This window comes from Paramisgurnus dabryanus, chromosome 23, assembly GCF_030506205.2.
Source record: "Paramisgurnus dabryanus chromosome 23, PD_genome_1.1, whole genome shotgun sequence".
NCBI classification, from domain to species: Eukaryota; Metazoa; Chordata; class Actinopteri; order Cypriniformes; family Cobitidae; genus Paramisgurnus; species Paramisgurnus dabryanus.
This window is the reverse complement of record NC_133359.1, coordinates 5,713,037-5,729,797: the sequence shown is the minus strand read 5'-3', so window position 1 is coordinate 5,729,797 and position 16,761 is coordinate 5,713,037. Positions and strand designations below refer to the sequence as shown.

General features: G+C 35.8%; 2 protein-coding genes across 2 annotated transcripts; one reads left to right on the top strand and one right to left on the bottom strand.

The window, feature by feature from the left end:
- Positions 1-57: 57 nt before the first annotated feature.
- On the bottom strand, positions 58-4,310 carry LOC135781603 (cytosolic 5'-nucleotidase 1B). Its single transcript, XM_065292192.2, has 6 exons — positions 4,068-4,310; positions 3,859-3,972; positions 3,643-3,775; positions 3,436-3,558; positions 1,194-1,357; positions 58-355 (listed from the first exon to the last, which is right to left on the bottom strand). The coding sequence occupies exons 1-6, from the start codon at positions 4,080-4,082 to the stop codon at positions 83-85; spliced, it is 822 nt and encodes a 273-aa protein (XP_065148264.1). The 5' UTR covers positions 4,083-4,310; the 3' UTR covers positions 58-82.
- A 1,795-nt stretch (positions 4,311-6,105) lies between these two features.
- On the top strand, positions 6,106-16,231 carry syt8 (synaptotagmin VIII). The gene is made up of 9 exons (XM_065292193.2): positions 6,106-6,350; positions 10,861-10,999; positions 11,233-11,399; positions 13,017-13,112; positions 13,213-13,380; positions 14,799-14,966; positions 15,088-15,205; positions 15,387-15,520; positions 15,600-16,231. Exons 2-9 carry the CDS (start codon positions 10,891-10,893, stop codon positions 15,837-15,839), a joined length of 1,200 nt encoding a protein of 399 aa, XP_065148265.1. The 5' UTR covers positions 6,106-6,350; positions 10,861-10,890; the 3' UTR covers positions 15,840-16,231.
- The last annotated feature ends 530 nt before the right edge of the window (positions 16,232-16,761 follow it).

The window sequence follows — 16,761 nt, the reverse complement described above, 5'->3', positions numbered from 1 at the left end:
GCAAACCGTAACAGTATGAAAACATTGGCACTCAATAAAAGTCAAATAAACAACAGTTCTTTGTCCAAATGGCACTTTTAGTTCAGGACTGGGCAGGGGTGTCCCCTGCATTGTGAAGGCCACCGTCCCACAGTATGTGTGGTTTCACCACGGCCAATATGGGACTGCAAGGAGCTCCTGCCAAACAAAATGCCTCGTCCACATCCAGACCCCATTCCCGAAGAGTTTTCAGTGCAGAGGTAGAGACGTCTCTAGAGCCCCACGCTGTTATGAGACACGTGCAAAGAGGACTGTCCTCACGACCAAACCTTCTCCTCATCTCACCGATCAGAGAAACAAACTCTTTCATGCACATCTGAAAACGAATGGATAAATTAATCAGGCGTGTGCAAAATTCAGAATTTTAAGAATTGATTCCCACAAACTATTTACATTTTACGCTTTCATCAGAAGCGATATACACATTTTTATTCTATTGTTGAATTTATGTTGTTGTGAACTAGTTATAGCAATATTCAGTTAAAGATTAAATTAACCTATGCATTACATGTTTCTTTAGCTTAAAGGTGCAGTGTGTAATTTTTAAAAGGATCTCTTGACAGAAATGCTAAATAATATACAAAACTATATTATCAGGGGTGTATAAAGACCTTTTTATAATGAACCATTATGTTTTTATAACCTAAGAATGAGACGTTTTTATCTACATACACCAAGGGTCCCCTTACATGGAAGTCACCATTTTGTGCCGCCATGTTTCTACAGAAACCCTTAACGGACATACTTTTTTACTAAGTTGTCTGCGTCGATTACATTTTTTTTGTGGTGGCTACTGTAGCTTCTCTATGCATTTCAAAAGCGAGGGAAGAGCAGTGGACTGAGCCATTGGTTGCAATTCGCAACCTCACCACTAGATGCCGCTAAAATTTACACACTGCACCTTTAACTGAAGCGTATTGTGTTAGCAACACAAAGGTCATAGGTTTGAATCCCAGTACTAAACACACATACTGATAAAAAATAAGTAGGCCTATAGACTGAATGCACTAAGAATGGCTTTGAATAAAAATGCATAACTTAAATGTTCATTTTAAACCCTACTGCTGAGGTTTAAGATTACTATAACTAACAAAAAGTTGTATACTGTAGCATTTTATATCAGGTTTATTTTGAATTGAATATTATTTAGTTACCTTTGCTGTTTTAAAAGTTTTTAGCTGAGTTTCACTGAATCCAAAATCTGTAAGACTATCACGTGAATCCTCTGAGAAGCCAATAACATCTCCTGAGAAAATGACCTTCAGCTTATCAAAACCATGTTGACCAAGCTGATCATACAGCAAAGCAGCTGCAAGTCCTAAACTCAACAACAAATGAAAAGAGATTATAGGAACAGGGTGAGACAATGAAGATAAATAAAATAAGTGATGTATGTACAGTGTCAACATTAACCTTAAACAAACACAATAAAACCTGAAAACCAGGCTGCTGGAGTAAGGTTTTCACTTGGATCATACTAAAAAACGGTTTCACAGACAAGGCTTAAGGCTAGTCCTAGACTAAAACACATGTCTCTACTGAAAATAGAGGCACTAAGAAAGATCTTAAAATATGCCTGTGCCATTTATTTGTCTGCAGACACTGTAAAAAAAAAGTTGGTTTAACTTTAAAAAATAAAAATAATGTTACTTGGTTGGCTTAAAATTTTGAGTTAATTCAACTTAGAAATATTAGTTTGACTTAACAAAAAAAAAGATAAAGTTTACCCAAAAATAATAATTTTCTCATCATCATGTTGTTTTTTATGAACCCAAAAGATGATATTTTGATAAATGATGGTAAGCACACAGTTGATGGTACCCATTGAATTCCATCATATTTGTTTTTCCTACTATGGAAGTTGAACCAACAAATCATTTTATACAGTGTCTTTTTCTGAGGCATGTTTATAAAAGATGCTTCAACATCTTAATTTACAGACGCTAGGACACATTTCTCAATACTTAGGTCACTTTTCCAAAACTCTTCACACTGTGAGCACAACAGAAGTCTATGTGAGATAAACTGAGGATCAATTATCATTGATTTGGCACAAAATGCATTCAATGACTCAAATTTTATGAATTCTTTTCTTGCTCAGACACAACTGCCAAAACTTTTTGTACGTATAGGCCAATTTGCACATGCTTACATACTGTTTTCAAAACTGTTAAAATTATGTTAAAAACAATAACATAATACAAAACTGAATAAGACAGGAATTTGCTTCATTTCTACACAGAAATATTTTAAATCTCAAAATTAAATGCTATAAAAACAAATTGGCCAAATGGAGAAGACCGAGTATATTAGCATTACTATTGTATCTGTATCAGTGGATGGGGTGTATACAAATTCTTGTATGTTGGAATTACTCGGTGCAAAAAATAAAAAATAAATAAACAACATAAAATATTGACGAATTCTGCATCATGTCAGATTTATTCCAACATATACTGCAGTGAATTATAAACAGAATTATAAACTTTTACACAAGAAAACATTGTATAATGCTACATGTTGTTAGGGTTTTTAGATGATTGTTTTGTGGGTGACAAAGTGTGTTTGTTGGCTGTCAACCTTTGCTAGTGTTCTGAAAGAATGAGTTGATTTGAGACCCAAATAAAGTGTTTTGGTAGTTGTAGTGCATTTTGAATGTAAAATGAACTGCTTTGCCAAGCTGAAAGTTGGTTAGGAGAACTGTGTAAAGAGTTTTGCAAAAGTGACCTAAGTATTGAGAAATGTGTCCTAGCGTCTGTAAAAAACTGTAACTAAGGCCTAGTGTTTTGGCTTTAGATAAGCCTTGTCTGTAAAACCCAGCCCAGTCTCATTGAGATGCGTATAAATAGCACAAAGTGTGAAAACTCAAGCAATACATACCAAGGTTCCAAATTCCAATTTTGTGTGCATGATAAGCATGTCCTTCCTGTTCACTTAATCCAGTGCATCTTTTTGTGTCGTTTTACGTCCATTTTTTTACCATTGTCACATGAGTTTGGGGTTAGACCAACTTTTTGATACATAAAATGACATCCTATCCCAAACCCCAACTCCAAGCGACCATGGCTTAAAAATAAGACAAAACATGAAGAAACCTATTTATGAAATAACATCCTAAGCATATCCCAAATCTAAATGGTTTAAAATACAGAAAAAAATGGAGAAACCAATATATAAAACCACATAAAAAGATGTGCTGTATTAAGTGAACAGGAAGGACTGTAGTATCACATATACACAAAATTGTAATTTGGCGTATACGCATCTAGATAAGACTGGGTAGGTAAAACCAGGCCCTAGTGTGCTAAAAGTCCAAATATACATCAGAATGACAAAACCTCATAATAAGCATATATTAAATTTCATAAATTTAAGGACATCATTAGGTTTTTTTACCTGCCTGTAGGGCTTTATCGATATCATCTCTGTTGGTGGAGAGGAACAGCTTAACCTTGTGTGATTGAAGAGTCTTTATGAGTTCTTCATTTTTGCAAAAATAAAATTTGCTGATTCCTAGACCTGATGAAGAAAGATTTTAATATTATCACATTAAAAATACATTGAAATGCATATAAAAGAGAACTCTATCAAACATGATCTTACCATAATGATTCACACTCTTAACCATCTTCTCTTTGGTTACTTCTGAACCCTCTCTTGCAATGAGAATCACTTCAAAACCCAATGACTCGGTGCTGATCTGATTCACGAGTCTTTGATTCACTGACTGTACAGCCTGAAATCACTTTAGAATCAGAATATATCTCATAGAAATATATAACCATGAATGAAACCTTGCTCAAATATGATTTTTCTTACCTTAATAAAGCTGAAAGCAATCCCTACGGGTAGCAATTCTGTATCAGTTTGTGTGGAGTCCAGGTCAAATATATCATTATATTGCAGAGCGGTAATAAGAGGACCGATGTGATCCTGTACAAACACATGCATACAAGAGTGTACAGTAAATTAATATCTGATCTAGTGATCTAGTTTGTTGCTTAGCTAGTTGTTATTCATGAGTTTACCTTTGTATCTTCCATACTCTTACACGAGTTGTCCTTTAAGTTACCTACATGAACAAACACGGAAGTGACTGAGACAGATGACTATAAACAACAAAACAATCCCGCGCGTGGTCTAGCACGACAAGGGCACGCCCAAAAAGCATAATATGTTTAATAATTCCCCAACACGTCTGAGTGCTGTATTGTACACTACAAACCAAATGCAAACACTACTGCAAACAAATGTTGTCTGTAAATATTGCGTTTCACGACACGCGCTGCCACCCGGCGCTGCGGAGCGGTACAACATGCGCGCGCAAAGCTTGATTGTGGCTAGAAGGGATACAGTTACGGACAGAATCTCGTCGATTGATCCTACTCCCAAATTTAACACTAAACCCAATATTTTACGGAATTTAGGCCGTAGCTGTATCATATCTAGCCAGAACCGCTGTTTTTTCATCCTAATCCTACCTCCAAACCTAAAACCCAACAGTTTGCAAGATTTGGTCGTAACTGTATTCTCTCTAGCCAAAATCGCAAGTAGTAGGCTTGTTCAACTTGAAGAACTGACAAGCGGATGACATCACAGTACCGCGAGAGCGATTCGACAGCAGACTCCTCCGTATCACTTCTCGAATCGCTCTCGCGGTATTTTGATGTCATCTCGCCTTTCGGTTTTTGCGGCACCATATGAAGTCGAACCAACAACCATCTTTGCAATATTTCAATCCTGTTGACACTGCTATTGGTCGAATTTGCTTTCCTTCTTCCTCTGTTAAACACGATAATCGACAGGTTCTGGCTCTTTTTCAAAGGGATGTAGTATCTAGACCTACTATTATAACTTTTTGGAATAGCCGTGTTGATGGTTTGATACAGCATAGAATTTGTAAATTAAATATTTATTAACAAATAAAGTAAAAAATATATATATTTTAAACTCATTTATAAATATTATCGCAGTAAATATTTCCTTGTAAACAGATGTAACTGTGACATTACATGTTTTGTACTTTTTGTGGTCAACATACAAAAACTTTTTTTCAGTTGTTTTGAAGTTGTCCTTATTAACAAAAAAAAAAAAAAAAAAAAAAGTTAGATTTGTGCTCTTTTGCTAGAGATCATATTTCGCCCAGCTTTCAACTTGTTTTGAAAATATTTTGTTTGTTTTTTTCTCCTACGATGTTATTACATAAGGAATATTATTTGATTAATTTGATACTTTTATTGGCAAAGTTTAGTATACATAAATTTAAATATGGTGACCATTAATCCAAATTTTGCTATTAGAAATTAAGCAAAACCTAAAATCTATTTATAATCTGATAAACAAGAAAGCTGTTAAATGTATTGATGTATGTAAGCATTTCAATGTTTTTATTTATTTCTCTTTTTTCTTTCATCTCTTGGCTAATATTCGAACAGCCTTTATACTTTCTTCTTCTCCTTAGGGGGGTTATGGCGGTTGGCAAACCAGCTTAAGGTGCATTTACCGCCACCTACTGGGCGGGAGTGTGAAGCGCTGATATGGAAGGAAGGAGAGATGGGCGTACTCCAAAAATTTTGCTCTCTTGAAGGGCACATTTGAAAGGGGAACTTCTGTACTGAACCTTGGTAACTGGAAATCATGATTTTCAGCCCTATAGGACATTAATAGAGAAAATATTTTATTGTTATGGCCTGTGATCCATTACCAAATAATTAAAATAATTAAAAACATAAACATTTTAAAAGCAAATAAAAAAGAAGACTATCGACACCAAATGCACCTGCTATTATGATCACACATTTAAATATAGACTTTTGGCATTGATTGTACAATGATACCTAAACAAGTTTTCAAAGATGTTTACACAGTGCTGCTGTACAACAGGTTTCTGTCTTATTTGTATAGGGTACTCACTACTCATCCCGGTTAAGCTTATATTACCAGAGCAGAAATATAGCCTGTCAATATTACAGAGTTCAAATCGGACATTTTTCTATTTATTTAAGATGTATGTGGAAATGTTTTGTTTGACTTTTGTCGTTTATAAACCACACTACACCTCTGTTTTACTTCACACAGCTAAGCTGTGTAATAAGGGCATATGCCGTGTCAGTTTTGTGTATTATTGAGGTGTGGCAGGTGCCAAACTTTTGTTCCATACTGAAGGAACTCTTTAAGGAAAACTGTCTAGATGACCTATAGTCATTGAGGAAGACTGCAACAAAAACAATGACTCTTTTCATCACCTAAAACTGGACAAGAGAACCTAAAAGGAGCTATTGAGTAAAATACCTACCAGACCTACCAAAAAGGTAAGTTTATAGTATACGTTTTATTTAGTGTGTATTTCAGTATTATTTACACTGTTAAGAAAATGGTCAAAATATGGGCCCAAACTGTCAATGGGACAGTACCCTTTAAAAATGTCCTAATATGTACCTTTTAAGTACAAATATGTGTACATTTGTACCAATATTGAGGTACTGATATACAAAGATGTTTTGAAAGGGTACCGCCATAGTGAATGCTAGGGACCATTTTTTTTTATATATATAGTTTCCCACTGAAAAATTTAGCTTACTGTGAGTTGTGTTTTGGAAATAATAACTGGTATTAGTTGGTTTATAAGCTTCTATACAATACAGATCATCTTGGAATAGCTGGTGACACCAGCTTAAGATGTTAATTCAAATAAATACAAAAATAGTAAAAGCAGACGACTAAGACTGCTATTAAATCTTTAATATTTACTCTTGACCAGCCAATGGGTCATAATGGCTCTTTCCTGAGCTGATTGAACTTCTGCTGTGGGCAGTAACTTCCTTCCCTCTTTAGCACTTTAACAGTGAGGTGTTCATTCGCATCAGTCAGGAATCTGCTCATACTATGAACATACATTTTTTATAATTTAACCAAGGAATCAAGATCAAAGTATATCTACAACAGTGAGTTTTCCTTTGATATTCTGTTGCTTTTTAATATTTCGGTTTTTTTAACATTCTGCAGCTTAACTAGTAGCACTACGTTATCAGGGTAAATGGCATAGGTTTGATTGTGAACAAACATACTGATTTTCCAGATGCACTGTAAAGGCATTTGTTATTTTTGTTATTATGTAGTAATTTTATTTTTTTGTAATGTTTATTATTGTTGATTCATTTTATTTGTGGATTATTACTGAACTATTTGAGGTATGGCATGAACTTTTCACCATACAGTAAGCTTGGTGCCAGACTACTTTATTCACTTAAAATTTTTTCAGTTTTGAAAATGATGCATAGGTCTTGAATTCATTGTATTAATAAGGCAAAATTGCTCCATATAAGTGAGTTGTTTCACAGGAAAAGAATGTTATCTGTGGATTTTAAGCACGCCCAGTTTTAATGGGCTGCAGAAGGTTGTCAACACATCTTAGATGTTTAACTTTGGTGGTGGTGAAACATCCTCGATTTCCAAGCAACCAGGTGCAAACACCAGGAAAACATTTAACACCAGTTATTTGTTTGTTTTTGTTGTGGTTAGATTCTCCTCATGTTTTAATCTTGTGACTTACTTTTCTTTACAAAAGAAAAAATGCACTCTAAAATGACTCTCATATGACTTCCCCACTGTTAAACCTAAAAGTAAACTCAACTCAAACCATTTAAGTAAACCGGTTGCATTAGTTTTAAAACACATACATTTGAGTACTGTAAACTGACACATTGAGTCATATGCAGTTATGCACTTATATTTAAGTTCACACTACTAATATAAGTGCATAATTGCACATGACTCAAATTCACAGCACTTAAATGTATGTGTTTTAAAACTTACATGGTCTAATGCAACCGGTTTACTTAAATGGTTTGAGTTAAGTTAACTGTTAGGTGTAAACACAAGCATGTTACATACATGTTGTTTCACGAGTTCGCATTAACATGTAATCGATAGGGAATGAGATAAAGCATATTTGGTGTGCTGTCCGAGGAGAGGGCTCCGAGCTCGGAATTTTAGCCCGAACCCAGAGTACTCCCCTCTCTTTAACTGTGATAAATTAATCTAGATGAGAGTGAGGTGATGGGGTGGAGGAGGGATGCTGCAAACACGGGACAGAGGTCCCGTGCCATTTATAGGCACCTCTTTGCACTGATTGGTTGGATCACATGACCATGCTCCTCCCGAACTTAGTTAAATAAACTTCATTAAAACTTATGTTTGCTGTGAGAAGGATAACATTTCCACCTGACATACTTATGTTGATGACACAAATTTGCAGCAACATTTTATTTTGGTGCATCTTATTTTTTTAATTTAGGGTGTGATTTCTCAAATGTTTTTAAAGCGGTACGGCAACACTGCAACCAAAACATTTTGTGTTGACTGGGGATCTTCTATGCAAGCAATATAAAAAACCAATAGGCTATACAAATTACTCGCTCTCCTTAGAGTTATACATTTGATTTTTACCGTTTTGGAATTCATTCAGCTGACCTCCGGGTCTGGCAGTAACATTTTAGCATAGCTTAGCATAATCTATTGAATCTGATTAGACCATTAGCATTGTGCTAAAAAATAACCAAAGAGTTTTGATATTTTCCTATTTAAAACTTGACTTTTCTGTAGTTACATTGTGTACTAAGACCGACGGAAAATTAAAAGTTGCGATTTTCTAGGCCGATATGGCTAGGAACTATACTCTCATTCTGGCGTAATAATCAAGGACTTTGCTGCCGTAACATGGCTGCAGCAGGCGTAGTGATATTACGCACTGCCCGAAAAGAGTCCCCTTGGTTACTTTCAATAGCAGGGGACTATTTTCAGGCGCTGCGTAATATATTTACCATGTTACTACAGCAAAGTCCTTGATTATTACGCCAGAATGAGAGTATAGTTCCTATATATCTGCCTAGAAAATCACAACTTTTAATTTTCTGTCGGTCTTAGTACACGATGTAACTACAGAAGAGTCAAGTTTTAAATAGGCAAAATATCGAAGCTTATTTTTTTGCGCGATGCTAATGGTCTAATCAGATTCAATGGATTATGCTAAACTAAGCTAAAAATGGTACAGCTAGACCCGGAGATCGGCTGAATGGATTCCAAAATGGTAAAAATCAAATGTTTAACTCTATGGGAGCTGGAAAATGAGCATATTTTCAAAAAGTGGAGTGTCCCTTTAAGCATACAATTTTAAATAATTCATTTGTAGACCTATTTACCCCAAAACAAATCACTTATAGCACTATTATGATCCATTTCTTTGATCATAAATATTGGTCTGTGTTCCACACACAAGGCTAACAATGCTGATATTTGGCTTCAGACCAGGACAATACGTTTTTGGATGTGAAAGTTTGTGGACCCGACAGTCATGTAGACTTTGTGTGACAGAAAAAGTCATATGACTGTCTCAGTTTCATTTTTGGTTAAAGAGTAACTAAACCCTAAACCAACTTTTTTTAGTTAATGATCTGCAAGAATGAAGCTTTATTAGTGCTGTTCATTCATTTTAGTAATTTTTTTGACATTTGGATATAAAGTGTTTCAATACTGCAATATATGGTTTAAAAACGTCTGAGTGCTGCCCTCTTTAGGTTGAACGGTGGCTACTGCAGTTGAATTTTCCCATTGGATGTTGGGTCCAAAAAATGACTCGTGACGTAAGCAGGTTCAAGCTCACCACGCCCTTGTTACGATCTCACCACACACTTGGTACGAGCTTAGTTCGTCCCCTCTATCTCCATTGGGATCTGCCCACTTTTCTTGCATTTTTCAAATATTGCCAGTGGGTGGAGTCAGGCTCTGACCAGGGGTTTAGTTACGCTTAAAGGTAACACATTTTGAAAAATGCTAACGGTAGCCGCCTAGCAATGAAATCCCGATCCCACCCTCAAGTCAAATCGCCATCCAAAGTCACGCCTCTTTCCAAACACATGAACACGCACAGATCAGACGGTCACGTCTCATGTCTCATTCACCAGTGAGAAAAATTTGCAGTACAAAGTGAATAACATTTCCAAAATAACCAACATAAACAACTGGTTTACATCAGAATTAGTTTAAGCACACGTTCGATTGTGTAGACGTAGTAACTATATCGTTATGCTAATCCGGAAAACGAACACAAATTTCATAAGCAACACAACGTTTCATCAAAGTAGAATATCTGAATCCATCTCAATACAAACATATCGCGTACCTACCTTACCAAAATAAACAGTGCAACGACCCTTTCAGACCCTTTGCCTCCTGTAGCTGTTTGCATCTCGCGGTAAAGCAGTAAAGTTACCGATGTTAATTTGGGTTTTTGCTCTTGCTGATCCAGGCAGTTTTTGCTGTTGTTGTTATAAAAGATGCATTTAGTTTTGTTGCTCCTGTGTAGCTTGTCAATTCAGCAGAAAAGTTTGCTGTTCTTGCTGTTTACAGACAGAGCGCACGTGAACGCGCCGATGACGTATGGTATCTGCGTGGACTCGCTGCGCGGTGGGAATTCAAATTACGCTTACGTATGAGGGACATAAAAGCAAACGTCCGTTCGGACCGAAATCTATGATTTGTTGAACATTTTTTGGTCCTACGCCTTTCACAGATGACATAAATTTTTACAAATACATTTAAACAACTTAACACAGTGATTGCTATCAGAATGTGAGGAGACTTTTAACCAGCATAACTAAAAATGTTTTTAGGATCAAATCTGTTACCCTACCTTTAAGCTATACCTTTAGTTGTTTTTAAAGATGTTGCAATACTATTCTAACCAGTAGAGGGCGACACACAACAACATTGCTGTCAACTAACCAAACCACTCACTTTCTTTTCTCTGTGTATTATTTACAGTAACCCACTGGCCCTCTTATCCATTTCACCATGACACCAAAACCCCCACGATTAAAACCGACTAACACACCCCACCGCACCAACACAACCACAACAGCTGCTCCTGGGTTCCTGTCCTCCATACTGGACAAGATTCCTTGTAAGTATATCATTTGAATCCTTGTCCAGCACCTGTTTCATGTGGTCCATATCTAATTTCACCCCTTGCGCACATTTCTCTCTTCTTAATTTACACTTGTTACAAGTTTAACTTCCCCTAATTCTCCTGGCTGGGCACTGCCTTCATCTTTTGGATGTGTGTCATGGTACTATACTGGACCTCTGCTCTTCTGCTTTGATGTAGGACTAAAAAATGATTGTGTTTTTCAACAGTGCCAAGATGGGCCATCTATACTATATTCGCTGCCATCATCCTCTTGATGCTGATCTGCGTGATGTGCTGCTGTGTAAAATGTTGCTGCAAAGGGAAAAAGAAGAAGAAGAAGGTGGACCAGACGATCAATATGGATGGGATGACAGGGTCCACGACCACAGCGCTGGTGAGAGAACACTGCTTGGAGATTTGTGGGTTCGGTTTCAATAAGATTAAGCGGACAACAAATGGAGATGTTTGCAGAAGTCTTCGCTTAACTCATTGATTTCAATCTTTGACATGACTTTACTCAGTCAGTATTAAAGATATCAAGATTATATTTTCACAGACAGTTCTTTACATTCTGTAGGATGATTTTATGTAGAAAAATCACAAAAAATTACTTGAACTTTTGAACAATTTTGTCCAAACTCATGCCATTGGTTGGGAGAAGTTGGTGTGTCAGGATGCTACAACATGTATATTATATTTTTTTAGTCTTTTGTAAATGTGAACCGATAAATTGCTGTTTCAAGTGAATCTTGAAATTTTGAGTTACAAAAAAGTGAACTCTAATCTTGTATTTTTTACAGTCGCTTTGGGTCATTTCTCAAATCTTTCTTAAAATTAATGCATGCATTTCTTAGAACAATTTATACAAACTTCACAACATCATGGATGTCCTGCAAAAACGGGTTACTTGTCCAAAATCCTTAGTTTATCTCTCAAAATAAAATTTTTACATCAGTGAACATGATCAGTCCTATAAAAATAGTACATTCTTGTGTTATTGTTCACGAACAAGACAAAATGTTAAGCCATGTTGTCAATATACCAAGTGTACACAATTATAGATGTCAATATTTTCTGATGTAATCCACATTTTCACCCTTTTTTGTAAAAACAAATTACAGACATTGTGATTAAAAAAACATCATATTTTACAGTACAAATAAAAAAATGCTAAATTAGAAAGGTTCACTTTACACCAAAGAAATGCACAGCAAAAAATGATTTTCAAGAAAAAAATTATTAGTATTTTTGTCTTGTTTTCAGTAAAAATATCAAATAATTCTTAAATAAAGATGCTTTTTCTTGATGAGCAAAACAACCCAAAAAAAATAAGTCTAGATTTTAGACCAAAAATATTAAATTTAAGTGATTTTGTGCATAAAACAAGCAAAAAAATCTGCCAATGGGGTAAGCAAAAAAATCTTGAACATTTTTCTTAAACACTAAGTTCAAGAAAAACATGCTTTTTTGCTTGTTTTATGCACAAAATCACTTAAATTTGATATTTTTGGTCTTATAGACTTATTTTCTTGGGTTGTTTTGCTCATCAAGAAAAAGCATCTTAATTTAAGAATTTTTTTATATTTTTACTGAAAACAAGACAAAAATACTAAGATTTTTTTTCTTGAAAATCATTTTTTGCAGTGCATTTCTTTGGTATAATGACAACATGGCTAAACATTTTGATTGACTTGTTCATTAACAATGACACAAGGACTTGCCATTTTGCAATTTGCTATTTTTGATAGGACTGACATGTTCACTGATGTAAAAATGTAGTTTTGAGATATGAATTTAAGATTTTAAACAATTTACAGGCTTTTGCAGGACATCCATGATGTTGTGCAGTTTGTACGAATTGTTTGAGAAATGCACACATTATTTTGCAGATTTTAAGATTCTAGAAATGCTTAAAAGCGATTGACAGGAACTGTAAAAAATGGCAAAAAAAATAGTATGTTGATACAAAATTACTGAAGTAATTAAATGTTTTCACCGTCTGTGTTTGCAGGTGCAACCTGGTGCAGAAGACGTTGAAGGAAGATCAGCCAATCAGCAGAGAGGAAAACTGGAGTACTCACTGGAGTTTAATGCACCCAAATCAGAGGTGCACCCGGCTCATCTGAGAGCTGTTTTAATACTAACAACACAGTTTTCCATTTTTAAATATAATTTTAAATTACTGACGAGTATTACATTTATTCTAGCTGACAGTAGGAATAAAAGAAGCAGCTGATTTGAAAGCAATGGATTTAGGAGGAACGTCTGATCCTTATGTGAAAGTCTATATCCTCCCCCGCAAGTCCAAAACATTCGAGACCAAAGTCTTCAGGAAAACGCTTAACCCTGTGTTCAATGAACATTTCAAATATCAGGTAAATAAATAAATATTTTATTTTATTTTATTTTTCCAGCATTGGGTCAAAAAGGGACGAGTCCAGTTGTTGGGTTAAATTTACCCTAAAAATGTTTATATTTTACCAAACAATGGGTTAAACAACCAACCATTGTGGGTTAAAACAACCCAGGATAGTTTAAAATACAACCCAGGAAGATGGGCTTGTCCCTTCTTGACCCAACGCTGGGTTGAAAAGAACCCAGAATTTTTTGAGTGTAGCCTGTTATGACTAAACAAAAATATTGGGTTGGTTTAACGCATAGTTGGGTAAATATTGGGCAGAACCAATTATTGCATTATAAATAAACTTAGGCTGGGTGGTTTAAATCTAACAACACTCTAAAAATGTTGGGTTGATTTAACCCCAAATTGGGCCAAACCCAACCGTTGGGTTGTTTCAATCGAAAATTTGGGTTGTTTCAACTCATAATTGGGTAACAACAATCCGTCATAGGTTTACTTATGACCCAACAGTTGGTTTTGTTCATATTTGACCAAATTATGGGTTGAAAATAACCCAGCATTTTTTTTTAGTGTAGCCTGTTATAACTAAACAAAAATATCAGGTTGGTTTAACTCATAGTTGGGTAAATATTGGGCAGAACCAATTATTGTGTTATAAATAAACTTAAGCTGGGTGCTTTAAACCCAACAACACTCTAAAAATGTTGGGTTGATTTAACCCAAAATTGGCCAAATGGACAAACCCAACCGTTGGGTTGTTTCAATCCAAAATTTGGGTTGTTTCAACTCATAATTGGGTAACAACAACCCATCATGGGATTATTTATGACCCAACCGTTGGGTTTGTTCAATTTTGACCAAATTATGGGTTGAAAATAACCCAGCATTTGTTGAATGGGTAAATATTGAGCAGAAACAATTATTGTGTTATAAATAAACGTAAGCTGGGTGGTTTAAACCCAACAACACTCTAAAAATGTTGGGTTGATTTAACCCAAAATTGGGCCAAATGGACAAACCCAACAGTTGGGTTGTTTCAACCCAAAATTTGAGTATTTTCAACACATAATTGGGTAACAACAACCCATCATGTGGTTATTTATGACCCAATAGTTGGGTTTGTTCATTTTTGACCAAATTATGGGTTGAAAGTAACCCAGCATTTGTTGAATGGGTAAATATTGGGCAGAAACAATTATTGCGTCATAAATAATCTTAAGTTGGGTGGTATAAACCCAACAACACTCTAAAAATGCTGGGTTGATTTAACCCAAAATTGGGCCAAATGGACAAACCCAACAGCTGTATAACCTATAACCTTACTAAGATTTATTCATAACTCAACAGTTGGTAATATTTACCCAACCATGGGCTAACCAACCCAATATTTGTTTGTAAAGTGCACTGAAGCGTTGTTTTCATTCTTTGTAGATCCCTCAGAAAGAGTTAATTGAGTCCACACTGGTGATGCAGGTGTATGACTTTAACAGATTCTCCAAGCATGACATCATCGGTGAGATCAGACTGGATCTGTCCACTGTGGATTGGAATCATGTGATCGAGGAATGGCGCGATCTGAGTGAAGCTTCTAAACATGGGGTATAGAGAGATCATGACGTGCTCAGATAGCGAAACTTAAATAAAAACTTAAACGTACTGAAAACTGCTAAAAAAATTCCTATTATTTATTTATACCAACATACATTTTGCTTTATTAAAGCAAGAACATCTGGGAGATATCTGTTTCTCTCTTCGCTATGTCCCGACTAACGGTAAACTCACGGTGATCATACTCGAAGCCAAGAACTTGAAGCAGATGGATCAGGGAGGTTCTTCAGGTTAGGAATAAATGGTTTATTTCTATTCTGAATTGTCATGGGAAGTGTGGAAAAACAGGGAATTTTTATTAGCACTTCACAGTCTTGGATATCTTTCCATGGTGCTAGGAACACTAAAGTCATGGGTTTGACTCCATACTTTGAATAAAATGCATAAACGTAAATATGATTACTTTTGTAGATCCATATGTAAAAGTTCAGTTGATTTTGGACCGGAAGAAGTGGAAGAAGAAAAGGACGTCAGTGAAGAAGCATACCGTCAATCCCTACTTCAACGAATCCTTCACATTTGATGTGTCTTTTGAACAGATTCAGGTGAGTGATGTTCAGAAATCTGCTGGATAGCTAGTTGTTTACTCTGTATTTAAATGTTTTGGTTTCTTGTCTCATGCAGAAAGTTCAGCTGGTCATCTCTGTCTGGGACCATGACAAAATTAGCAGAAACGATGCAATTGGTAAGATCTACCTGGGCTGCAGTGCTACAGGAAACCAGCTGAGACATTGGGCGGATATGTTGTCTAATCCACGCAAGCCTGTTGCGCAGTGGCACACGCTGCTGTCTTCTGAACAGGTGGACACAACGCTGGCCCTCAAACACCCTTTAAAGTTACCTTTAAGGAATAAAATCTTCTGAGAAACACAGACAACCTGATCCGACCAGATCTGTCAATCATTCCAACTTATTACTGCAACATTTACAAGTGACCAGACTGTGGGACCAATAAGAAAATATATTTTTCCTTCCAATGCTTTATTTCTTCTTGTATTATATCAGTGAAATGAGAATATTTGCACAAATTGTGGTGATAACATGTATCACAAGTAATATTTTTGAATCAACTAAAATGAACAAACAATGAACCATTGTATTGGTTTTAAATAACATTAATAAAGATTAATAAAGAACCTTTTATGTTAGCTAATGCATTTACTACTGTTAATAATTGAAACCTTATTATGATCAAATATTTTGATGCCCATGATAAATCTCCAATAAATACTGAATAAATTAAAGGGCCCATATTATGCAAAGTTTGGACATAAATGTGTTTTGGCCTACCCTATCTCACGGAAAGTTGTCTTATAGTCACAACATTTTGTTCAGTGCTATAGACAATTATACACAATTTTCCGTTGTATTTCGTGCCCCTGGAGCACGAATGTCTTTTCGTGGCACACGAACCCGTTTTTGTGCCTGCGGCACGATTTTCTAGCCTGGGTGCCAGGCAAATTTAGCCCCTCCCACAACAGGCTTGTAGGCTTGGGGAAATTCGGTCTGGAGTCGCTCCGTTGTGATGCTACTTACTATGCTCGAACAAAAACTGTTGGACCAATCAAATTGTCAGGGAGGGCTTTATACAATGATGGACAGATGATCAACAGTAACGTAGTCAACCACGTGACCAAAGAGCGCTTGTGTTGAATCCGTTTACAACAAAGACGGCTGCCGCTGGAAAATTGAGAAATGAATATTCTGCCATCGAGTCTGTTAAGATATGGACAGCGCATTGATTTTAAAGCAGACATATCATGCTTTTAAATCTGTCCTTTTTACA